Here is a 22,314-nt window from a genome sequence, read left to right on the forward strand (position 1 = left end):
GGTGGGCGGGAGGCGGCCGCGCAGGCCGCAGCCCCCCCCCCCGGCCCCCGGCGGGCCGTTGTGCCCGTGTGCCGCCGGGGAGTCTGTCCGCCTGTCTGTCTGTCTGTCTGTTGCTAGCGTGCGGCGGTACCGCCGCCCACACCGCCTCGCTCCTGTTCCCCCCGGGGCGGCGGGAGCGAGGGCCCAGCCCCGCACGGCCCCGCAGGTGATGCTCAGCCGGGCCCCCGCACTCCTCGGCCCCGGAGAGCCTTTCCAGGGACTTTCTGAATCCGAAAATAAATGCTCTTTCCCTTCAGTTGTCCCAATAATCCTAAGCATGACACGTCCGAGGCGGGCGCGGGCTCAGGACCCCGCTTTGCCGGGTGCCCGCGCCTTGCTGAGCCCCTGCCGCTCCAGCGCAGATCTGCCCCGTGGCTCTGCAGAGCCCCAGGTCTGTGCGGGAGCGCAGCTGCCTGCCTCCCTCCCGGCGGCGCCCGGGATGGGGCCCCGGTTCCTCGCTGAGCGCCCGTTCTGTCCTCTCTTTCCATTCCAGTGTTCCCTCCATCAACCTGACCAGCTGCAAGTACGAGAGCGGTGAGTCCGAGATGCTGCAGGGTGGCCTGTCGGATCAGCCCGCCGATGGCAAGCCCTCTGGGTGCCCGCTCAGCCGGGAGCAGCGCTGGTACCGAATTTCCACTGCGCAGTTCCTTTTGGCTTACGTATTTATCAGTTACAAGCCACTTGGGCCCCTGTGAAAAGAGTTTTTCACACTTTGGACTGAGGTGCCCTCTGGTTCAAAGAGACACGAAATGCGCAAGCCCTCGCCCCCACACGCCTGCGTTTGCCATGGACCTGCCAAAATCGGTGAGAAGGGCCCAGCGAGGGGCAGTCACAGTGCAAGACTGGTACCCGTGCCTGGGGAAGTGACGTGAGAGCTCTCGGCCATTTAACGTCTTTACATTAAAAGAAGAGGCAGGACCGGTACCCGGAACCTCTCCCTTTGCCGTCCGTCTCCAGTGACGTGCAGCAGGGAGCTGGCCCGCTCTCCCGTCTTGCTCTTCTTTGCTGCCACGAGCTGTATCTTAACAGATTCCTATCATTTGATGGGTGTTAGTAGCCAAATTGCTAACGACTGTTTTAGCAGTGCAACCACGTTTGTGTTGTTGAAGGTCACAGCCTGGCCAGCAGCGTGAGGAGCGCAGTTTTTACGTGGAGGGGCGGGCGCTGTTTCGCCTAGGGCTGTGCTCGGGCGGTTTGGTGAGGGGAGGCGGACGGGACCCGCCGCGGGAGGTGGCGCGGCAGCGCAGGCGCCACAGCCACCAGAACCGTTTTGCAAGGGGTTCCTAGCGTGCGTTGACCTTCGTCGCCTCCCCCCAGCCCTGCGAGAGGCCAAATTGAGAACTGGCGCTGACACAAACCATCCCAGCAGCGACCTTCTGCTCCACAGCTTGTGTGTCCTGCTGCCAAATAGCTTTTGATTTCGAAGATGAAACTCATACCTTCAGAAGACTTGCATCTGCCCGCGTGGTGTCAGACGCAGGGCGGGTTCAAGCCTGCTGTAGCTCAGGAGGTGCTCTGGGACCCCGACTGTGTGGAGTTACAGGGCTGGCAGCTCCCGTTGCACCTGCAGCCAGGGGCTGGGTGGGTTTAGCCGGGTAAAGCTCGCATTTCTGACGCCTCCTGAGGGGTCCCGCCAATACCTGGCATCTCTGAGAGTGGAACTGCAGCCTGGAGAGGTTCGTTCCACGCTCCGTCCCTGGTGACTTTGGGGATTTAACAGTCCCTGGTACTTATATCCTCTGCCCGGCCCCTTGTCATCTGCTTGCTTTGGTACAGTGCGGCGGGCAGCACAGTGCTGCGGGCTGAAAGAAGCGGGGGAAAACGAGGAGTGGACAGTGTACTGGACGGACTACTCGGTCTCTCTGGAGCGCGTCATGGAAATGAAGCGGTTTCAGGTAAATCCCCGCAGGTAAAGGCTGCCCAGCCGGAATTGCTGAGGAGGGAGGGTGAGACGGGGGCTGTTGGCGGAACGACGTGTTGCAGAATGAAACAGAAGTAGCACCCGTGCCCCCTCCTCTGCGTCGGTTCCCGAGGGCGCAGGTTCGCGGGCCTTTACTTCTGTTGCGTCTCTGGTACGGTGCCATCAGCAACACTTTGGCAGTCAGCAGCATGAACTGGAAGGCTGCCAGCCCCTTTAATGCAGCGTGAAATAAATGGTTCTTGATGACAAACGGCTCCCTTCCTGAAGCTGTGATATTCTAGGGAGGGAGAGCTTCAGGGCTGAGATGGAACAAGCAGATAAATCACACTGGTGAAGTGCAGATAAAGCAGTTGTGAGCGTAATCTTGTCCCTCAGCAGACGTTCAAGGCAACCGCAGGCCCAGCTTCCTGTTCTGCGTGCCCGTTTCTCCGCACGCGGGCTTTCCTCGGGTCTCCAGGAGGATCCCTGCTGGTCCTTCACTGATTCTGTTTTTCGTCTGCACCTCTTTCAGAAAATCAACCATTTCCCAGGCATGATAGAGATCTGCCGTAAGGACTTGTTGGCTCGCAACCTTAACCGCATGCTCAGGCTCTTCCCCAAGGAGTACAATATATTTCCCCGCACTTGGTGCCTGCCAGCTGAGTGAGTGACACGCATTAATGCAGCTGAGAACAGGGGTATGGCATTAGGAAGCGGGAGCCTCTGTGCTTGGCAGCCAGGGCTGGGATGGGGGGGCCTCTCCGAGAGCTCATGCCTTGGTCTGGGGCTGTGTAACCTTCCCTGGAACTGGACGGGGTGTCGAGAGACGTTTCTCGTTTCACACATCTTTAATTCCTGTTAGGCTGAATTAGCCCGTGGAACGGCGTCCTCTGCGATGTGCGCCTCGCTGCCGGGCAGACTGCGTGCCCAAGGGCTAAATCCGGGGAGAGGGACCCACCCGGAAAGCCAAAGGGCAGCGGGCGAGTGGGAAGCATAAATCTGTGTTTCGGTGGAAGGTCTCTCTGCAGCTCAGGGTGACAGGAGAGGCCACTGCAGAGCAGCGTGGCAGCCCCTTTCCCCACCGGCTGGGGCGTGCCCATCGCTCGCCCGGGAAGGGCACGGGATGGGGGCACGAGGCGGTCCCACCCCACCGGCTGCGATGGCTGTCTCGACAGCTGCAGTAGAGCACCCTGACGGCGGAGGGTAGCGGGAGAGTGCGGGTCACTATGCTAATACATATACAGGCAGACGTAAGCCATCAGCGAATTACTCAAGCTTTGGGGCAGAAGGCCTGGCTTCTCTGATCAGGTACAGGCAAGGAAGGACAGAAACGTAGCTGAAAGAGACCAAAGAGCACTGGAGGTTTGGGTGGTTGTAAGGAGACAGGATACCCATTCTGAGACAGATTTTATTCTCACCATTTCCTGAAGACCTCGACGTAGGGCTCCCGGCACCTGTTCTGTAGCTGAACTCTCCTCACGATTAGAATGATTTTCTTAATATCTGACCTACAGCATCTTTGCTGAAAGGTCAGCGCTTAGTACCTGTCCCGTTTGCACTGGCCTGGGAGAACAGCGGGTTGCTGCCTTTTGCTAATAGCGTGTCATGTCCAGGAGGGCTGTTGCCACGTGTCCTCTCAGTCTTCCCATTTCTGGAGAAAACGGACCTAATTCCCTCGTCTTTCTTTCCAGGCTGCATTTCCTGGACTGGGATTGCTCTTGGCACCGTTCTGGGGGATTTGTCCTGTTTGCTTCTCCCTTTCCCTAAATGTGGTGCCCACAAGGGAGACACTGCTTCTCCATCTGCAGCAAAATAACTGATTGGCGCATGGGCTTGGCTCTTCACAGCACCGTCCTCCCGCCGGAGCTGCTCGTGAAGATCAGCCGTGTAACGTGATAGGCGCGCTCAGCCCGCGAGCCTCTGCGCCCTGCTTCGAACGCTCTGGCCTCCTGCCTGCTGGCTGATGAGCTGGCATAAAAGGGGATGTAAAGACTTGTGACCTCCTCCTCCTTTGTAGCCAGGCCTTGTTTATTTTCTCCTGCTCTCTCTCTGGCAGCAGAGCCAAAATCTCACTGGCTCCTGTACGCGCAGTGGTGAGCACTTCCTACCAACCTGCCGGCAGAGGCGGAGATGCGTGCCAGTAAAGGTGGAACCAGGGGAGCTTTGTCAGGACACACACGGGCCAGTGTGTAACTCCTGTAGATCAGGAATAGGTGTGCTATTCCTCTGCTGCAGGAGTTTGGTCCGTACGGGCCCACGGCACCATAGTTTGAGTACCCAACTGTTACCAGAGAGTTCCGAGGCTGGTTTTTGCAGCTTGTAACAGTCACCCCTTCCTTGCACAGCTATGGAGATTTCCAGGCCTACAGACGTGCGAGGAAAACCAGGACATTCATCTGCAAGCCAGACAGCGGCTGCCAAGGGAGGGGTATCTTCATAACACGCAATCCGGAGGAGATCAAACACGGAGAGCATATGATCTGTCAGCAGTACATCTCTAAGGTAACGGGGACAGTCTCGAAATACAGGTGGAGGATTGCAGCCTCCTCGCTCTTCCAGCGTCCCGCATCCTCCTTGCGTCCGTCACCCTGCGTCTTCCTGGATCCGCCAGGGGCACCGGGGTGGCCGCAGCGCAGCAGAGGCATGGCGAAAGCTTGCCCTTCTCCCCACTGCTGAGCTGCTGAGGAGCGCCACAGTCAGTGCAGACAGAGCAGCCAGCCCCAAGGAGTCGGCGGCACACCTAGCAATGTTTCTTTATCTCATGCTTGCTCCTGCCTTTTTTCTCACAGCCTTTCCTTATTGATGGCTTTAAATTTGACATGCGTATCTATGTGCTGGTCACATCTTGTGACCCACTGAGGATTTTTGTCTACAAGGAGGGTCTGGCCCGGTTTGCCACCATGAGGTACATCGATCCCAGCAGCAGAAACCTGGTAAAAAAGGGAAGTTTCCAAAACACTCGCATAGTATCTGTAGGTCTTAGTCCCTCATTTGTCCTAGGGGCGTTCCGGACCTTGAAAAGACAGGGACTGGTGGGTTTCATGGGACCCAGCTTGCTTCCTTCCTGTACTCCCCTCCCTCTGTACCTCCTCCTCCTCACAGAAGGTATTTCAGGAATGTCTGAAGTAGATCTGCTCCCAGGCCCCACGTTTGGGCTTTTTACTGGTATTATCAGAGAATCATGGAGTTGTTTTGCTTGGAAGGAACCTTGGAAGGTCTCGAGTCCAACCTTCTGCTCAAAACTGGGTCAACAATAAATTCAGATCTGGTTTCGAGGGGTTTCACCCAGTCAGGTGTTGAAAACCTGCAAGAACGGAGACCCCACGGCGTTTCTGGGCAACGCTCCTATTGCCTCTTGCCTTTATGAGCGTTCTCAAGTCCGCACCGCTCCTTGTCTGCCCGTGCTTCGGGCGGAAAAGCGGGACCTGGGGATTATCTGGTGGTACTGGAGCAGCCTAGGAGAGACAGGGAGGGGAACTGGGAAAGCAAGGTGCTGAGTCTGGCCTTGCCCATCTCCAGACAGGGGTCTGTAACCTGCGAAATCCCAGCAGAAGATGGGCTGTAGTGCTGGATTGCTGTGCTACGGTCGTGGGCTGCCCGGAGGTACCCCGGGCTCCTGGCCCCTTGTCCCAGAGCTGCAGGGGTACATGCCCTCCCTCACTGATACGTGCGTGACTCGGAGAGCTCTTCTGCTTTGGGTGAACAAAGGGAGAGGAAGAATCTGCAGAAACTTGCTGCAGCTTCTGTCCTGAGGAGCCCCTTGTTTATCGGCGAGGCCACGGCTGGAATGGCATTTGTGGCGCTGACTCCTGTGCTCTCCCCCAGAGATGAGGGCAGAGGTGCGGAGAGGGTAGGGCGCTGTTAGCTCTAACTTCTGGCCAGAGAGGGAATCGCCAGCATGATTAACTCCTTGCTGCAAGCCACCGCCACAGAGAAGAGACAGCAGTGGGCGAAGCTGGTGGCTGGATTAGCGCTAGTGGGGCTGCTCCTATTTACGCTTCTGCGGTTAAAGCAAATGAAAGTCTCTTGCGGTTCCTCTCTCAGGATGACATCTGCATGCACTTGACCAATTACGCTATCAACAAACGTAATGAAAACTTCGTCCAGGATGACATGATGGGCAGTAAGAGGTATTGTCTGGCCCAGGTACCGCAATGCCCCGTGCACATCCTGCAGGAAAGCTGCACTGGGGACACTGGTTTGCTTCCACCTTTCTTGGGGCAAACATGGTATCGCAGGTCAGCTCTCATCCTCTCCTCTCCTCCACGCAGGAAACTGTCCACCCTGAATGCCTGGATGACGGATAACAGCTACAACACAACAAAACTCTGGGAAGATATTGAAGATATTATTATAAAGACTCTTATTTCAGCTCACCCTGTTGTGAAGCACAATTACCAAAGCTGCTTTCCGAACCACACGACTGGCTGCGCCTGCTTTGAGATTCTGGGGTTTGATATTTTGCTAGACAGAAAGTTGAAGCCGTGGCTGCTAGAGGTGAGGAAGGAGTCTCCTGCTGTGCCGAAGCAGCTCTGGAAGCAGCAGATAGCCAAGAGCTGCCTTGTCTGGGGGAGGCTCCAGACCGAGGGGTGGTGGGATGAACGGGACTCGTTTGATTGAAAAGTGCCGCCTCGTTCACAAAATTAAACAGGCTGTGGAGACAAGTAGCCAAGCAACCTGCTGCAGGCTGAGCGGGATCTAAGAGCCTGTTCCCTGTGCCCCTCTCTAACAGCAGGGAGGCTCCTGAGCCTCAGGACTCCTTGACCCGTAACAGCACCCTGAATTTATGATAGCTGCCCCCACCTGTAGCGCTGCAGGCTGTGGGATCTGAAGGACCTGCAGAGCGGATGGGCGTTACGCTGCAGGACAGAACCAGCCACTGCCTGCAGCCTCCTGCTTTCTGTCGCTGGTACAGGGAAGAACTTCCATGGAAAGTGTGCGGTGGGGCAGACTGGGGCCAGCGAGCTGGCTGCTGGCAGCGCTTTCTGGGAGCCGGGAGCCGCCAGGTCCGATTAGCTGCTTGCTTTGGCAGGTGAACCACTCGCCCAGCTTCACCACGGACTCTCGCCTAGACCGTGAGGTGAAGGATGCTCTTCTCTGCGATACCATCAACCTGATAAATGTGCACGCCTGTAACAAAAGGAAGGTGCTGGAGGAAGACAAACAGCGGGCCAAGGAACGGCTCCTCCAGGCCCATCAGGCTCTCCGTGCATCCAGGTTCTGCTCTTCCCCATCGTGCTGCAGGTCCCCAGGGGGAAAAGATGGGGCGTGGCGGAGCAGGATAAAACCAAGGCTGGCTGCCTCCAAATTAAAGCTCCCAGAGGCCGTGGCACTATACAGCCTCTGAGAAGAGATCTCCCAAGCCATCTGCATCCTGCAAGGAAGAGCCAGGGCTCATCTCTGGGCACTGGGAGATCCGAGACGCCCGGTGCTCTAGGCCCCGCACAGAGTCACCCCCATCGAGCTGTGCCTGCTTGTCACGTCCGACGGGCAGTGCCAGCATCCCTGGGCTCACAGTGACCCTCTCCAGAGCAGGGTTCCTTTCCCAGGGCTGAGGGTTTTCCCCTCCTTCTCTGTCTGCATGTCCTTTCATGAGGCCATGTTAGACGAGCCTGCTGCCCGGGCTGCCGCGCAGGGCGAGGCAGGAGCTCCCTCCAGCTCCCAGTTCAATTAGGAGACCCGAGAGAACTCCGGGCTGGAGACACGCTGAGCGTGTTAGCCCTGTCCTCTGCCTGCCCCTGCAGCCTCGGCTGCTCCGAGCTCCCTGCTGGCGAGGAAAGCTCCCAGCAGCACGCCGGGCGGCAGATAAGCCTCGGGTAGGCACGTTTTAACTGAACTTCTCTTGTAACTGGGTTAGTTGGGTGAAAAGGCTGAGGGGCAGGGCGTCAGCGGAGGGATCTGGGAATGCTTCACCAGCACCCTACAGGTAGAGGATGAAGAAGCACGGGTTGCGTTGGTTCCCTGCAGCGCACCCATGTGAAACAGCCTCCCAAACGGGGAAAGTGCTAGCCAGGCCCTCGTCCCTCAGCCAGCACGGCACCTGGAGCCTCCCATCGCAGCTCCCCGCCTGTGCTCTCTCCCGGTTTGCAGGCGCGAGGAGCTGGAGAGCAACCAGGCTGCCTGGCTGTCTCAGGCAGAGAAGTACGAGAACTCGCACCTGGGTGGTTACCGGCGCATTTATCCGGCGTGTGGAACAGAGAAGTACGAGCCATTTTTCAAGCAGAGCAGCTCCCTCTTCCAGGACACGGTGTCATCCAAAGCCCGAGAGGAGTGTGCCAGGTACGCTGCTCCTGCGGAGAGCCCACGCCTCACAGGGGTGGCGTAGAGACCACTTGCTTCTGATCCCTTTTGGGAGCAACTCTGCTGCTTAGCAGAGGTAAGTGAGCTGGTGGGAGCTGGAAGGGAAGGAGTCCGCATGTGCTATGGCACCATAGCAAAGCAGCTTCCCTTCGCGTGTCCCTTTGAGAAGCAAATGCAATATTGCATTGACTTTTGGACTGTGGAGGTGCCGTGTCACAAGTGCCCTCTGCCTTTCTAATTAGGCACAGCCTAATTCAAGGGCATTTCTTAGAGTGGTGAGGGTCTCTTTTAAAAGCACTCCTGGCCCATTTCTCGGCACGCTTCTGTTATGGTCTATTCACTGCAGAACTTCTGACTGCAGTAAAATATCCTCGGATTGAAGGCTTCGTAATGGCCTTCTGCTATTATGGCTCTTACCGAACCAGTGACTAAGACTGGTGTTCTACCGCAGGCAGCAACTGGAGGAAATCCGCCTGAAAAAAGAAAAGTTGGAAGCTATTACCAGGAAGAAGAAAACGGAGAGGAAAGACGACCTGCATGGAGAGTCAGCTGGGGACAGATCCCAGATCCATAATAAAACCACAGCTCCTGCAACCCGCCTCACCTATAGAAGCAGGACGTGGGATAGAAAGGTACCTTGCTCTCGTCAGTGGTTGTCCGTGGGGCTCCAAAGGCAATAACGTGGCTCCGGGAGCAGCGCTGGGCCGTGGGTGGCCCCCAAGGAGCAGGACTACGAGGCTGGACTCCCCTTCATCAAGTCCGGGGAGCCGACAGCTTGTGCTGGGCGGTTCTGGCAAGCGCCAGTGTTGTCCCTTCCCTGTTGCGGCTCCCACTGGGATCTTCGTCCCACTCCACCCCAAAGTCTGTAATTCTCCTTAGGGCTTGGAGCAGTCCGTGGCTTTCTCTCTTGCACGTTACTACAGCTTCAGCTCTGCTGTAACTCAGGTCTTTCTTTCCTAAGGCACAGCGCATGTGGTACGACTCTATGCAACCCCAGGATATTGTGGAAGCCGAGGAGAAGAAAAGAGTACATGCCCTTCTGCAGCGTGAGAACCTTATCCGAGGCCTGGGCATCATAGATCAGCTCTCCCAGCTGCTCCCCACAGCCGACAGACCAGCCGATACCCAGAGAGCCTGCACCGTTCTCTCCAAGAGCCAGGTAACTGAAGATTGCCCAGATCCATCCTTGCAGGCCGACATAGGAGACAGCCATTCGCGGGAGGATCGTGCGGAATGCATCGTGGGCACTGAGCGTCTCTGCTGCGGCTCGGTTAAATGAGATCCAACATAGTCTGGGTCCGTGGGTTTCCATACAGTTACCGACTTTGTCCCTTTCCAGACGGGCGTGCTGGGGCTGTGCCGACTGGCTGCAGAGAGCCCCTCAGCACCCTTCCCCAGGAGACCCTTCTGCCCGCTGTCCCAAAGAACAGCCCACACCGATGTTGCTGCTGTCCCCAGCACACAGCTTGGTGGGAGCTGCTGCTTCAGGGCAGTAGCGTGATTCTCCTAGCTGAACAGGATTCATTTTTTGGTAGGCTAGGAGCACTGACGTGCTGGGAGCGTGGTAAAGGAGCGCACAGCAAAGGGGGACTGAAGGGAAGCGTAGGGATGTCTAAAAAAGAAAGTCTTTAGGCAAATTCTGCACTGCAAGCAACGCCTCTCCCTAGGTATCTCGCCGTTCCCCAGGCAGGGCAGGCGAGGAGCCCCCCACAGGTTAGCCCATGTGCCCAGAGCCCCCTGGGGCTCAGCCCTCGGCCTGGGGCTCAGCCCTCGGCCTGGGGCTCCCCCTTTGGTCATCCTCGCCCTGCGAGAGCACGCTGCAGCGGGGACCGGGGCTGCTGCCCCGTCCCGGGCCCTCGAGGTGCACAGCTGGAGCAAGCTGGGCTTCGCAGAGGGTTGCGCCAGGGGACCGGGGTTTGGACCTAGAGTGAAAGGGGATCCGCGCGGTCGTCTCAAATTGAGTCTTGACTACCACGCTGATTCCCAAACCGGGCTACCACTGCTGCTGGTCTAAAGCCAGACGAGGAGGAAGCCTGCAGTCTGTTCTCCATGGGCTCCGTTAGGCTACAAGGGCTGCTCTGGAGCACTGACGGTGGCCATCCCCTGCTGTGTCAGGGAAGGGCTAGTTCTGGGCCCACAATTCATGAAAAGCTGCAAGGTCTGTTGCCTTCCAGTGATGCCCTCTGCTTCCAGAAAGGCCTCCTGCTCCCGGCTGGAAGGGTAACGCACCTCAGAAGGATGCTGACAAACTCAAGGCACCAGAGTTGCGGGAATTATTGAGGACCTAGGAGTCTTCTAGTACCTTACAAGAAATTGGAAATAGTCCATTTAATTTAACAAAAGAAGTCTAAGATGGGATTTGATCTGCAAGAACGGATGGTAGCGGCCTTTTCCTCTACCAGACAAAGCAGAACAGAACCTGAAACCGCAAACTCTGCCTAAAATCTGGATAATCTTTTCAGCAGCGAAGGATTATCCGGGGGTGGGTCAGATCCTTCATCGCTGCACTCCTCCCAGCCCCTCGGGTGTTTCTTCCCACAAACCCTGCTCCAGCTGAGCCCAGTGTTACGGGCGGAGGGCGGGAGTCTCGGCACTGCCGCAGGCAGATCAGGCAGGCAGCTGCCCTGACCCTGCAGATGATGTGATCTGGGACGGTGGCTGTGGCGTGCCTGGGGAGAAAGCGCAGGGCGATGCTTTAGCCTGCGCCTGTAGGTGACTAGAGAAGACTTTTCCTTCCCGTCTCTCGCCAAGGCCTCCGGAGCTAAGCTGCGGCTGCTTTCTCTCCTTCCAGCCGCAGTTTCTCTGGGATGCACTCGGGGGCCAGGAGGCCCACGGCTTAATGACGCTCGTCCCCTGCTCGCTCCGGGGAGGCCCGCTCCGGCCTCGGGGACGGCGGTTGGTACACAACCCCAGAGCCAACGCCGAGCTGCCGGCCGGCCCGGGCTGGGATCCTGCCGCCGCGGGCACCCTCTCGGTTCGAGGCCAGAGCATCCCTTACCGTGAGCAGCACAAGGCGCGGCGGGGCCTCCGGGCGCAGAACGCGGGCTGGCTGCGCAGCCAGGCAGCGGGGACGGCAGCGGTTCCCCAGCCCTGCGCCGAACCCACGGGGCTGCAGGCGAGCGGCCAGCGGCTCCCTGGTGCTGGAAGCAAGGCCGAAGGCTGTGAGTACGCGCTACCTTCCTTTGGCTCTGCAGGGAGGCGTAACTCAGCGAGCTGGCGGCGTGGGCAGGCGGCTGGGAGCTGTGGATGTTCCTGGGCTTGCTGGGGCAGGAGCGAGTGGGCTGGATGGAGCGCAGGGTCCCTGGGACTTCTCTGGGAACTGGTGACCGCTGGAAGCCTCTGCCCGAGGCCAGTAGCGTCCCATTTGCAGGGGCAAGGGAGAAAGCGGGTGGTTTCCCAGGACCGAGGGCTGATGTGCTGGGATGGGCGAGCGCGAGAAGCCCTGTACTCGAGCGTAGGGTCAGAAGCGCAGCGAATGGGACAGCCGAGGGGCGCGTCGGCTGCGGGGAGTACGGAGGAGATGCTCAGGCACGGCCCCCAGCCACGCTGCTGCCCGCTGCTGCCCGCGGACCCTCCTGCCAGCCCTGCCGCGGAGCAGCAGGCTGCCCACGCCTTCCCCGGCCCTGCAGCGGGCTGCGGTGCCCGCCTGCCCCCCACCTCTGCCTGCGCTCTTGCAGGGGAAGCCGGCAGGCCGTCCTTCCGCGCCAGCGGCCGTCACCCGGGGTCCCCAGCCAGCGCAGGGAAGGCCACAAGCGACGGCGCCTTCGGCCCTGCGGCGCTCCGGCAGCTCCCCACCGCCTGCGCCGCCCGCCTTCAGCATGCGGCCGCCTCGCGCCCCGCCATCGCCTCGCACGCTCGCGGCGTGACGGGCGCAGGTAACGCGGCAGCGGGGACGCGGCGCCCGGCTCTGCTCCCGGGGTGCTCGACGGAGGAGCGCGGCTGTGGGCCGGGGACGGTTCCCGCGCCCCGTGACCGGGGCCTGGGCCCCCGCACGGCTCCCGCCGCTCGCCCCCGGCGGCTTCACCTCTGCCAGGCCGCTGGGCGGCCGAGCGCCCGCTCCCGGCCCCGCGTCCCCCGAGCCCCTGCCCGGGGCCGGGACCCCCGCGGCGGCCGTCCCGCGCCTCCTCCGCCGGGCCCGCCCCGCCGCCGGCCCCGCCCGCCTTTCCCCGGTCCCCGGCCATGGCGGCGCTGCTGCGGCGCGGGCTGCGGGCGGCCGCGCTCCTGCCCGGGACCCCGCGGCGGGCGGCGGCGGCGTGGCCCGGGGACCCGGAGCCGCCGGACCCGGCGCTGGAGGAGGCCGAGAGGTGCGGGGCGGCCGGGGCCGGGGCCGGGGCCGGGGCCGGGGCCGGGGCCCGGGGCCGGGCCGCTCACGTCTCTCCCCGCAGGGCGCGGCGGCGGCGGGCGGCGGCGCGGCTGCAGCGGCTGCGGCGGGAGCTGGGCGGGGGGCGCGGAGCCCCGGAGCGCACGCTGAGCTGGCAGGCGATGGAGCAGATGCGGTGAGCGCCGGGGCCGGGGCGGGCCGGGCCCCGCTGGCCGGGCCCCGCTGACCGCGGCCGTGCCCGCAGGTTCCTGCGGCAGGAGCTGCCCGAGGAGTGGCCGCTGCAGCGCCTGGCCCAGGGCTTCGGCGTCAGCCCCGAGGTGGTGCGGAGGGTGCTGCGGGGCCGGGGCTGCCCCCCGCCGCGCCGCCGCCTGCGGCAGGACGAGAGGGCGCTGGGCGCCGCACCGGCCCCGGGCGCGGCCCCGGGCGGCCGCGAGGAGGTGCGCGCCCCCGACGGCACGCTGCTGTACCGGCTGCCGCGGGGCCGGGGCGGGCCGGGGCCCGGCGCGCAATAAAGGGCCGGGGGGAGCCCGCCTCCGCCGCGCTGCTTCCGCCATGGGCTCCGAGGCGGCGGCGCTGCTGCAGGCGGCGGAATTCGCGGCCGGGAAGCACAAGGGGCAGCGGCGGAAGGACCCCGAGGGCACCCCCTACATCAACCACCCCATCGGTGCGGACCCCGCCGGCACCGGCACCCGCTCCCGGGGGGCCCCCGGGACCCCCCTCCTGCCCCGGGAAGGAGCCCCCGGGATCCCCCTCCTGCCCCGGAGCGTTACCCAGCCCCGGGAAGGGGCCCCCGGGACCTCCCCCCCCCCCCCGCAGCGTTGCCCGGCCCCGGGACCCCGCTCCTGCACCCCGGTGCCCGGCCCCGGGAAGGAGCCCCCGGGACCCCCCTCCTGCCCCGGGAAGGAGCCCCCGGGATCCCCCTCCTGCCCCGGAGCGTTACCCAGCCCCGGGAAGGAGGCCCCAGGACCCCTCCCTCCTCCGACCCCGGGACCCCCCTCCTGCCCCAGAGCACTTCCCGGCCCCGGGACCCCTCTCCTGCCCCGGGAAGGAGCCCCCGGGACCCCCCTCCTGCCCCAGCCCCGCGGCTGGCTCCCCCCCTGCTGTTGCCCCGCCGCGGCCGGCACCCACCGGAGCTGCTGCCCGCCCCGGGGGGTGCCAGGCCCTGGGACCGTCCCGCCTGCCCCGGCCCCAGCCCTTCGCCCCGCAGGAGGTGCCCGCGGGGTCCCCCCTGCCCCGGGCGCTGCCCCGAGCGGGTCCCAGTCACCCCCGGTCGCCGCCGCCCCGCAGCTGCCCGCGCCCCTGCCCATTTCTCCGCTCTGCGTCGCAGGCGTAGCCAGGATCTTGGCCTGCGAGGCCGGCGTGACCGACATCGTCCTGCTGCAGGTAGCCCCCGGGCCTGCTGCAGGTAGCCCCCGGGCCTGCTGCAGGTAGCCCCCGGCCTGCTGCAGGTAGCCCCCGGCCTGCCCGCTGCGGCGGCCCCGGCCCCGGCCCCACCGTCCCGCTCCTGCAGGCCGCCCTCCTGCACGACACGGTGGAGGACACGGACACCAGCCCGGCGGAGCTGGAGGAGCGGTTCGGGGCGGAGGTGCGGGGCCTGGTGCAGGAGGTGACGGACGACAAGGCGCTGCCCAAGGCCGAGCGAAAGCGCCTGCAGGTGGAGCGCGCCCCCGGCAGCAGCCCGCGGGCCAAGCTGCTGCAGCTGGCCGACAAGCTGCACAACCTGCGGGACCTCCGCCGCTGCACCCCGGCAGGTACCGCGGGCGCCGGCAGCGCGGCAGGGCCGCCCCCGGGGCGCAGGCCGGTGCTGAGGGACCGACGGGCGCGGGGCGGCTGCGGGCCGGGCCCGGCGGGGGCCCCCCCGCCGGGGGGGGGGGGGGGGCGGCCGCTGGCACCGGGGGAGCCGGGCCCCGGGGGGGGCGGGGGGGGGCATCTCGGGTTCCCGTGCCCCCGCCGCTCCGCGCGGCCGGACGTGACGCAGGCCCCGCGTGTCCCCGCAGGGTGGTCGCCGCAGCGCGTGCAGGAGTACTTCCAGTGGGCGGCGCGGGTGGTGGCCGGGCTGCGCGGGACGAGCCCGCCGCTGGAGGCGGAGCTGCAGCGGCTCTTCGAGGAGCGCGGCCTGGAGCTCTGACCGCCGGGAGCAGCGGGCGGCGCCGGGGGGAGCGGCCGGGGCCGGGCGCCGCGGGGGGCGGGAGCCGCGGGCGGGGCGGGGCGCGGCGGCCAATAAACGTGCGCAGAGCTCAGCGTCCCGCCTTCCGCGTTGCTATGGCGCCGCGCACTTCCGGCGGGGGGGGGGGCGTGTGTGCGTGTGTACGTGTGTGTTCCGCCGCGGGGTTCCGGCGGCGCCGCGGCCGCGTTCGCGCGTTCCGGTGCGCCGCGCCGCTCCCCGCCATGGCCTTCGCCGGCCGCCGCGACGTGCCCGAGCCGCCCGACTTCGGGATCCTGAAGCGGCTGGCGCGGGATCAGCTCATCTACCTGCTGGAGCAGGTGCGGGCCGGGGCGGGGGCCGCCCGGGAGGGCGGCGGGCGGGGCGGGGGGGAGGCCGGGCCCGGGCTCCGGCGGGACGCCGCACCGGGGGGGGGGGGGTGTCCGGTACCGGCAGGGGAGGGGGATCGGCCCCGGTGGGAGCCGGCCCCACGGCCCGCCTGCCCGCAGCTCCCCGGGAAGAAGGACCTGTTCATCGAGGCCGACCTGATGAGCCCCCTGGACCGCATCGCCAGCGTCTCCATCCTGAAGGTACCGCGGGGGCTGGGGCGGGCGGCGGCCCGCGCTGCCCGCGCTGCCTGCCCTGCCCGCGCTGCCCGCCTGCCCCCGCTGCCTGCCCTGCCCGCCTGCCCACACCCGGCCTTTCCCCGCAGCAGCACGACGTGGACAAGCTGTACAAGGTGGAGAGCCGGCCGGCCCTCGGCGCCAGCGACCAGTGAGTCCCGCGGGGCCGCCCGTCTGGCCTCTGCCGCCGGCCCCGCAGCCCGGCCCGGCCCGGCCGGAGGGGCCCACGGAGCAGCCGGCCCCGCTGCCTCTGCCCGCTGCCAGCTCGGGTCGTGGCTCCGCCGGAGCGGGTGGGTGCCGGGGCAGAGCTGCTGAGGGGAAGGGGCCCTCTCACCCCTCCGTCGCTCTCCAATGGCAGGTTCTGCTTCCTCGTCCGGCCACGCATCAGGACGATGAGGTACATCGCTGGTGAGTGCGAGCGGCCGGGGCCGGGGCCGAGGCGCGGGCTGCAGCTGCCTCGTGGGCGCAGGCAGGCGTGGGCTGAGGCTCCGTGCCCTGGGCTGCCGGTGCCGAGTGGGCTCGAGAAGGGCTTTCGGCGAGTCCGCAGCCTCGGCGGATGGGCCCTGTGCCCAGGGATTTTCTCCCTGCCTGGGGTATTTGGGTCCTGCGAGATGCGGGACCCTGGACCTCCTCGGAGAAGAGGAGCTGTGCCGCCTCAGGGGGGTGGGCAGCATTTGCAGAGTCCGCGCGGTTTTTCGTCCCTAGACATCGTCAATGCTGACAAGATGTCGGGGAGGAGCAGGAAGTACAAGATTATCTTCAGCCCCCAAAAGGTCAGTCTGACCCTGCTCTGCTGCCAGCTACCCCATCGCTCTGTGCCTGCCCGGCCTTCGTGCCTTCCACCCCTTCTACAGATGCCAAAACTTCGTTTCGAACGCAGAAATGTTTAATTAAAACCAAACGTTGCCATGCCTGGGAATGAGCTGGTCCCCTCCATCGCCAGGTCTTTTCTGCGTGCTTGGAGCCCGTCTGGGCCCTGAGCCAGGTCTCTTCTTCTCTTCCAGTTTTACGCTTGCGAGATGGTGCTGGAGGAAGAGGGAGTCTTTGGTGGTGAGCGCGGCCGCGGTGCCTGCCCCTTTCCCTCACGAGGGCTGCCTTGCGGTAGCTCTGACACCGCAGAACTCCCGCTGAATCCCAGTACTGGGATCCCCGTGCTGGCAGGGTCGGGAGCGTGGGCAGGAACCACAGGTTGCCTCGAGCCCGGCCGCCCGCCTGCAGGCAGGCACGTGCGCGCCGCGGCGTCGGCGCCTTTCCTCTGGGAGGAGGGAGGGTCCTGCCACAAACCCCCGCGGAAAGGCCCCGTCTCTCTGCTCCCCACGCCCCTGTCTGCGGGGCTGGCCCGATTCTGGGGGCTGTTTCTGCCGAGGGCTGGGTAACTCTCACCTTCCCCTGTCCTGCACTCAGATGTCACCTGCGATGAATGGTCCTTCTACCTGCTCCCCCTGGACGAAGACATCATCAGCATGGAGCTGCCCGAGTTTTTTCGCGACTACTTCCTGGTCAGTGGGACGATGCTGCCGGGACGCTGCCCTGCGGGGCAGCAGCCTTTCCCTCGCTCGTCTGTTGGGCTTGGGACAGAAAAGCTTTGTCCAGAGAGCTGATCCGCGACGTCCTGCTCAGTCCCCTTGGCCCTTGCCGCAGGCCCTTGTCTGCTGTCACAGGGTGGCTTTTGCCGCCGGCGGCTGCTCTGACGGGCTGCGAGGCCTCTCCTCCTCCGCGCACGGCCCCCCTGTGCCGGCCCCTCCTCTGCTCCCCCCTGTGCAGCTTCAGGGCATCCCGGCACGTTCCTGTGCACGTTCCTCCTGGAAGCGCCAAGCCCGGGGCCCGCTCCATCCCCAGTCCATCTCCAGCCGAGCCCCCTGACGTGGCAGTCGTTTCCCACCCAGACTCGCTCCCCGACGTCTCGTGGTCCCTGCAGGAGGGAGATCACCGCTGGATCAACTCCGTCGCTCGAGCCCTGCAGTTACTGAACTCCCTGTATGGACCTTTCGGCAAGGCCTACGGGATTGGCAGGTGTGCCAAGGTACGGCCCGCGCTGCTGGGCTCGGCCAGTGCGTGGGGAAGCCTCTCTGGTCCCCGTAAGGGGTACGGCTCGCCAGGAATCAAACCCCATCAGCTGTGTGGCACTGCGTCGCCACGGAGGTGGCACCGCGCTGCTGCCTCTTCCCAGGCGGCTCTGGTGGAGCCACGGCAGTGTCTGCTGCTCGCTGGGGGGTTGCGGAGCACCCCGTGCCCTGGAGGGGGGAGCGCTTGTGCCCAGCCGCCGTCGGTGAGCCCCAGGCCCGCTGCAGCCGTTGTCCCCGTGGGCCACCCAGGCCCGTGTCCCGGCTGGTACGCCGCAGTGGCACGCGAGGGGCTGGCGCTGGCGCAGGCTGTGGCCCTTGGCGGGAGCTGGGGCTGCTCCCGGGGGCTCTGGCACGCTCTGTCCGTCACAGATGAGCTACGAGCTGTGGCGGGACCTGGAGGAGGAGAGCGAGGGCGACGGCCAGGGCAGGAAGCCTGAGATTGGCAACGTCTTCCTCATGGACAGAGGTAGGCTGGAGCGAGGGGGACAGCGGGCGAGGGCTGGCCGAGGAGGAGCAGTTGGGCCAGCAGCTCGCCCGGAGAAGGATCTCCCAGTGAGCGGGGCAGGGAGAGCCTGTGCTGGCGCCGGGAGCAGCCGGAGGCACGGGGCGGCTGACTGCGGCGGGCGAGGCTGGGCAGGCGAGGCGCGAGGAGCGGGAGGGCAGCCTGGGCACCGGCTCTCGTTGCAGACACGGACTACGTGACAGCACTGTGCTCCCAGGTGGTGTACGAGGGGCTGGTGGACGACACCTTCCGCATCAAGTGCGGTAGGTCGCCGGGGGAGGCGATGGGGTTTGAGACTGGCATCGTCAGACCCAGGGCCTGCGCGCTGCAGCCGTTCCCCGCGGGGACAGTCCTGGTGCGGGGTGCTGCTGGAGGCTGCCCGCGAGCACGGCCCTCGGTCTGACCGAGCGGCTGGATGGGCGTCGCCTGTCTCTGCTGCTTTTTGCAGCAGGGCCGACGCGTGCCGGGATGTTGCTAGTGCTGGGGCAAAGCAGCTCTTCATCCTTCTCTGCAGGGAGCGTGGATTTTGGGCCGGACGTCACCTCTTCTGACAAGAGCATTAAGGTGCTGCTCAATGCCCAGGACAAGGTGAGTCCTGCTCACATGCCCTGGGGGAAGCGGGTCCCCCCGCGCTGCGTGCTAGGTGGCAGCGGGAGGAGGCTGAGTGGGGCATTCCCTCCCCTCAGCCTGGGCAGGGGGTGGCCGGGTGCTGCTGGGCCTCAGAGCACAGGTTGGGATGGGTCAGGGCGCAGAGACCGGAGAAACACGGTCTGCAGGTGCAGCTCGGCTCCTGTAGCCGGCGGAGTCCCTGCAGGCAGGGGTGCGTCGTGCCGGCCAGTCGGAATTTTGGGGTACTGACCTCCCCGGCGGGGACACCACCTCATCTTGCTGCTGTTCAGGCTGCTGGCAAGCATCAGCTCCGGGCGCTGCGGGGCTGGGGGCTGTGGCTGGCCAGGCCCATGCTGGCACAGGGGGGCGTGGGGCCCGGCATCGACCGCTGCGGTGCTCTCTGCAGGTCTTCAGCCAGATTCGGAACGAGCACTTCTCCAGCGTGTTCGGCTTCTTGAGCCAGAAATCGCGGAACCTGCAGGCGCAGTACGACGTGAGTATCACCCCGGTGTGCGGGATGCCCGCGGTGCCGTCCCTCCACAGCTGAGTCACCGCCCCAGCTGCTCTTTCTTCTGCAGCGGCGCCGCGGCATGGACATCAAGCAGATGAAGAACTTTGTCTCCCAGGAACTGAAGGGACTAAAGCAAGAGCATCGCCTGCTGAGCCTGCGTAGGAGCCAGGGCTGGGACAGCGGGGAGGGAGAGGCCCTCGGGCGCTGCAGCGGGTGCCAGGGCTCCCGGGGAAAGCCGGGGGGTTGGAGGGCCCCGCTAGTCCCCAGGAGGGGCAGATGATCTGAGCCACGGGCAGCACAGCAGAGGTTGTCAGCTCACGCAAGTGTCCGTAGTGGGGCTGGCAGGACGAGCCAGATGCGGAGCCTGTTACTCCTCCAAAGTGGCCATCTCTCTTGGCTGTGCAGATATCGGTGCCTGCGAGTCCATCATGAAAAAGAAAACCAAGCAGGACTTCCAGGAGATGATCAAGGCTGAACACTGTGAGTGCCTTTCCCATCTGTTGCTGCCCCCATCCCAGTCCTCGCTCCCCTGCCCTCTGCTTCAGCTTGCCCCAGGCCTGGGCAGCCTCACACCCAGCTGCCCCCCGCGTGACCACAGTCCTTCCAGTTTGTGTTGGGAGGGTCCTGAGGCCCTAGATAGGGTCGAGCCGCATCCTCGGAGGGCTGGTGTGCGGTGGGGCAGGAGGCCCGGCGTCGCAAGCCTGCCCCGTTCCCTGGGGCTCAGGGAGGGGGGCTGAGCCCGGGCTCCAGCTCGGTTAGCTGGCGAGAGCCCTGTGGGTGGGCGAGGTGACGCTGCCTCTTCCCCTCCCATAGCTCTGCTGGAGGGCTTCGACATCCGCGAGAGCACCAGCTTCATAGAGGAGCACATTGACCGGCAGGTGAGACCGCGCCGAGCCGGAGGGCCGCGCTGCTGCGGCCGCCCCGTCCCGCTGCGGGGGCTGCCAGCGGCTCACCGCCCGCTCCCACCCAGGTGTCCCCCATCGAGAGCCTGCGCCTGATGTGCCTCCTCTCCATCACAGAGAACGGTGAGGTGCTGGCGGCGCCGGCAGGGAGGGGCGGCAGCGGGGCCCTCCGGCTTGGCGCAGAGCTCACCCCGGTGCTCCCCACAGGTCTCATCCCCAAAGACTACCGCTCCCTGAAAACCCAGTACCTGCAGGTGAGCGTCTCTGGGGGCTCGCAGCGGGGCAAGCGTTGCATCGGACTGGGCTTCCTCCCCCCCCCCCCGCTGCTGCTGGCCACGAGGCACCAGGCAGCGGCGCTCCCCAGGGACGCTCGGGCCGTCTCTGCAGGACAGCCCCGGGCTCCGCACAAGCCCTGAGCTCTGCCTGCCCCTGCCCTTTGCCTGCGGGGTTGCTCTAAGCAGCCTGTACCTCCCGTGGAGGTGGCACCCTGCCGCCTTCCCGTGCTCGCAGCTGGGGCTCCGCGCTGATGCGGCTGCCCCCTTCCCCAGAGCTACGGGCCTGAGCACTTGCTGACCTTCCACAACCTCAAACGCCTCGGGCTGCTGACTGAGCAGTCGGCTGGAGAGACCCTGACGGCTGTGGAGAGCAAAGTCAGCAAGCTGGTGACGGACCGCGCCGCAGGTGAGAGCCAGCCCTCGCTGGGCCGCGGGGAGCCCCGAGGCAGAGACCAGCCCCGTCGGGAGCCGCTGCCTGAGAGCTGGCGGGAAGCACATGGCAAACGCGGGCGCTGCGGGCACAGAGCACGTCCCCAGAGACGGTGCTACGGAGGGGGCAGCGGGCTCTGCCCACGGGGGCAGCGGGGCTGGCAGGCACCGCCGCAAGGTCCCTCCTAGAGCCAGGAGCTCTGCGCATCCCTCTGCCCAGCCTGCAGCTGTGCTTCATCCAGCGGCTCTGAGCTGTTTCGCCTTGTCTTGTTTTCCAGGAAAGATCACAGACGCGTTTAATTCTTTGGCCAGGAAGAGCAATTTTCGAGCCATAAGCAAGAAGCTGGGGTTGGTAAGTCCTCGTGGGGCTGCTGCCCTGCTGCTCTGCCCACGTCCCCACTGGTGCCAGAAGAGCTCTGGTCAGTCTGCGCCCGTTCCCGGGTCTGCAGGCTCAGCACCCCGCGACAGGCACTGCACAGACCCAGAGCTGCTGCTGCCGCTCCAGGCAGTGGAGGGGCTTCTCCCCTGGACAGGGAGTCACTGCAGGCTTCCAGCCTGCCCTGGGCCCCACCAGCGCGGTGGAGCAACGGGTACTCCATCCGTGCCGGGGCAGGGCTCACCTCGCCCCCCTGCAAACGCTGCGGCCCCTGGGGTCCTGGGGTGGTGGAGAAGGGACATTTCTGACCCTGGCCCTCCGATGCACAGCCTGCCCCAGCCGTGTGTTTGCTGGCCCTGGCCCCGGGGAAGCCCGGAGCGGGCTGGCCCCGTACCCGGAGCACCTCGTGTCTCTGCAGATCCCCCGGGTGGACGGAGAGTACGACCTGAAAATGCCTCGGGACATGGCTTATGTTTTCAGCGGAGCCTACGTCCCCCTGAGCTGCAAGATCATTGAGCAGGTGAGTCCGCCTGCCGCTGGGGAGCACCACGCGCAGCCCCCCGAGCCCCGGCCGCCTTCCAGGGGGGCCGGCGGGGGTCCCTCTGCCTGGGGCTGGCGCTGGCAGTGTCCCTGCGCCGAGCCTGACCCCCGCCCCGTCTCGCAGGTGCTGGAGCGCCGGGGCTGGCTGGGCCTGGAGGAGGTCGTACGGCTGCTCAACGGCAACGAGTTTTCCGTCTCAGGTAGCGCCAGCGCCGGGCTGGGGGCGGGTGGGCCTGGGGCCGGCGGGTCCGACAGCGCTCTGCCCCGTCCAGACAGCGCCGTGGAGGACAATCCCGCCTGGGAGTCCCAGCGCGTCGTCCTCGCCGTCTTCCTGGGGGGCTGCACCTTCTCCGAAATCGCTGCTCTCCGGTTCCTGGGGAAGGAGAGAGGTAGGCGCCGCGGCGGCGGGGGGCTGCCGCCGGCCGAGGGGCCGGGAGCGGGCGGGGGCTCGGGGCGCTCCCGTGGCCGTGGCGTGAGGCCGAGCAGGGGCCGTGCTCGGTGCCAGCGGGGGCCCAGGCCCCGGTGGAAGGGGGTGGCGAGGTCTGCGGCCGGGAGCGCCGGCTCTGCCCCCCGGCGCGGCCGGGGCTGGCGGGGCACTGGCGGGGCCTCTCCCCCAGGGTGCAAGTTCATCTTCCTGACCACCGCCATCACCAACAGCGCCCGGATGATGGAGGCCATGATCGAGGCCAAGGCCTGAGGCCAGGGGCTGGGGCTGGGGGGGGCTCCGCCGCCCCCCGCTGCCAATAAACCTCTCTGCTGGCACCGCTCCGGCTCGGCC

General features: G+C 65.1%; 3 protein-coding genes across 11 annotated transcripts; all 3 read left to right on the forward strand.

Moving 5' to 3' along the window:
• The first annotated feature begins 321 nt into the window (after window positions 1-321).
• On the forward strand, window positions 322-12,943 carry TTLL13 (tubulin tyrosine ligase like 13). Of its 2 annotated transcripts, XM_087744786.1 has the most exons (14): window positions 322-1,934; window positions 2,472-2,602; window positions 4,285-4,441; window positions 4,729-4,872; window positions 5,984-6,069; window positions 6,211-6,436; window positions 6,972-7,156; window positions 8,030-8,218; window positions 8,691-8,871; window positions 9,201-9,398; window positions 11,031-11,400; window positions 11,917-12,543; window positions 12,625-12,735; window positions 12,805-12,943. In XM_087744786.1, the coding sequence occupies exons 1-13, from the start codon at window positions 1,914-1,916 to the stop codon at window positions 12,708-12,710; spliced, it is 2,601 nt and encodes an 866-aa protein (XP_087600912.1). In that variant the 5' UTR covers window positions 322-1,913; the 3' UTR covers window positions 12,711-12,735; window positions 12,805-12,943. The 2 variants fall into 2 exon arrangements, with proteins under 2 accessions (XP_087600912.1, XP_087600911.1); XM_087744785.1 differs by lacking the exon at window positions 4,729-4,872 and having other exon boundaries at window positions 11,031-12,543.
• On the forward strand, window positions 12,726-14,824 carry HDDC3 (HD domain containing 3). The gene is made up of 4 exons (XM_087744802.1): window positions 12,726-13,224; window positions 13,888-13,943; window positions 14,071-14,311; window positions 14,558-14,824. Exons 1-4 carry the CDS (start codon window positions 13,113-13,115, stop codon window positions 14,686-14,688), a joined length of 540 nt encoding a protein of 179 aa, XP_087600928.1. The 5' UTR covers window positions 12,726-13,112; the 3' UTR covers window positions 14,689-14,824.
• VPS33B (VPS33B late endosome and lysosome associated) lies at window positions 14,807-22,298 on the forward strand. 8 transcript variants are annotated; one of them, XM_087744790.1, is made up of 23 exons: window positions 14,810-15,044; window positions 15,213-15,293; window positions 15,419-15,477; window positions 15,685-15,734; window positions 16,032-16,099; window positions 16,331-16,376; window positions 16,731-16,825; window positions 17,245-17,349; window positions 17,762-17,858; window positions 18,080-18,157; window positions 18,409-18,482; window positions 18,910-18,996; window positions 19,082-19,172; window positions 19,420-19,494; window positions 19,828-19,892; window positions 19,985-20,039; window positions 20,124-20,170; window positions 20,465-20,597; window positions 20,899-20,972; window positions 21,415-21,516; window positions 21,661-21,736; window positions 21,809-21,925; window positions 22,154-22,298. In XM_087744790.1, the coding sequence occupies exons 1-23, from the start codon at window positions 14,823-14,825 to the stop codon at window positions 22,231-22,233; spliced, it is 1,977 nt and encodes a 658-aa protein (XP_087600916.1). In that variant the 5' UTR covers window positions 14,810-14,822; the 3' UTR covers window positions 22,234-22,298. The 8 variants fall into 8 exon arrangements, 7 of the variants coding, with proteins under 7 accessions (XP_087600914.1, XP_087600916.1, XP_087600918.1 ...); XM_087744789.1 differs by having other exon boundaries at window positions 14,811-15,044; window positions 15,416-15,477; XM_087744794.1 differs by having other exon boundaries at window positions 14,879-15,044; window positions 15,416-15,477; window positions 17,091-17,349.
• Window positions 22,299-22,314: the final 16 nt, after the last annotated feature.

This window comes from Nipponia nippon, unplaced genomic scaffold (genome assembly GCF_047370975.1).
Source record: "Nipponia nippon isolate SJK-2023a ecotype South Korea unplaced genomic scaffold, ASM4737097v1 scaffold_9, whole genome shotgun sequence".
Classification (NCBI taxonomy): domain Eukaryota; kingdom Metazoa; phylum Chordata; class Aves; order Pelecaniformes; family Threskiornithidae; genus Nipponia; species Nipponia nippon.

Bases quoted from the DNA above. Each gene is read 5' to 3' on its own strand.
- TTLL13 (XM_087744785.1), top strand. From the start codon at position 1,914: ATGGAAATGAAGCGGTTTCAG. The intron at 1,935-2,471 runs GTAAATCCCCGC...CACCTCTTTCAG, and splicing joins TGGAAATGAAGCGGTTTCAG to AAAATCAACCATTTCCCAGG. The intron at 6,070-6,210 runs GTATTGTCTGGC...TCCTCCACGCAG, and splicing joins GACATGATGGGCAGTAAGAG to GAAACTGTCCACCCTGAATG.
- HDDC3 (XM_087744802.1), top strand. From the start codon at position 13,113: ATGGGCTCCGAGGCGGCGGCGCTGCTGCAGGCGGCGGAATTCGCGGCC. The intron at 13,944-14,070 runs GTAGCCCCCGGG...CCGCTCCTGCAG, and splicing joins CCGACATCGTCCTGCTGCAG to GCCGCCCTCCTGCACGACAC. The intron at 14,312-14,557 runs GTACCGCGGGCG...GTGTCCCCGCAG, and splicing joins CCGCCGCTGCACCCCGGCAG to GGTGGTCGCCGCAGCGCGTG.
- VPS33B (XM_087744788.1), top strand. From the start codon at position 14,823: ATGGCGCCGCGCACTTCCGGCGGGGGGGGGGGCGTGTGTGCGTGTGTA. The intron at 17,350-17,761 runs GTACGGCCCGCG...TGTCCGTCACAG, and splicing joins GGATTGGCAGGTGTGCCAAG to ATGAGCTACGAGCTGTGGCG. The intron at 17,859-18,079 runs GTAGGCTGGAGC...CTCTCGTTGCAG, and splicing joins CGTCTTCCTCATGGACAGAG to ACACGGACTACGTGACAGCA.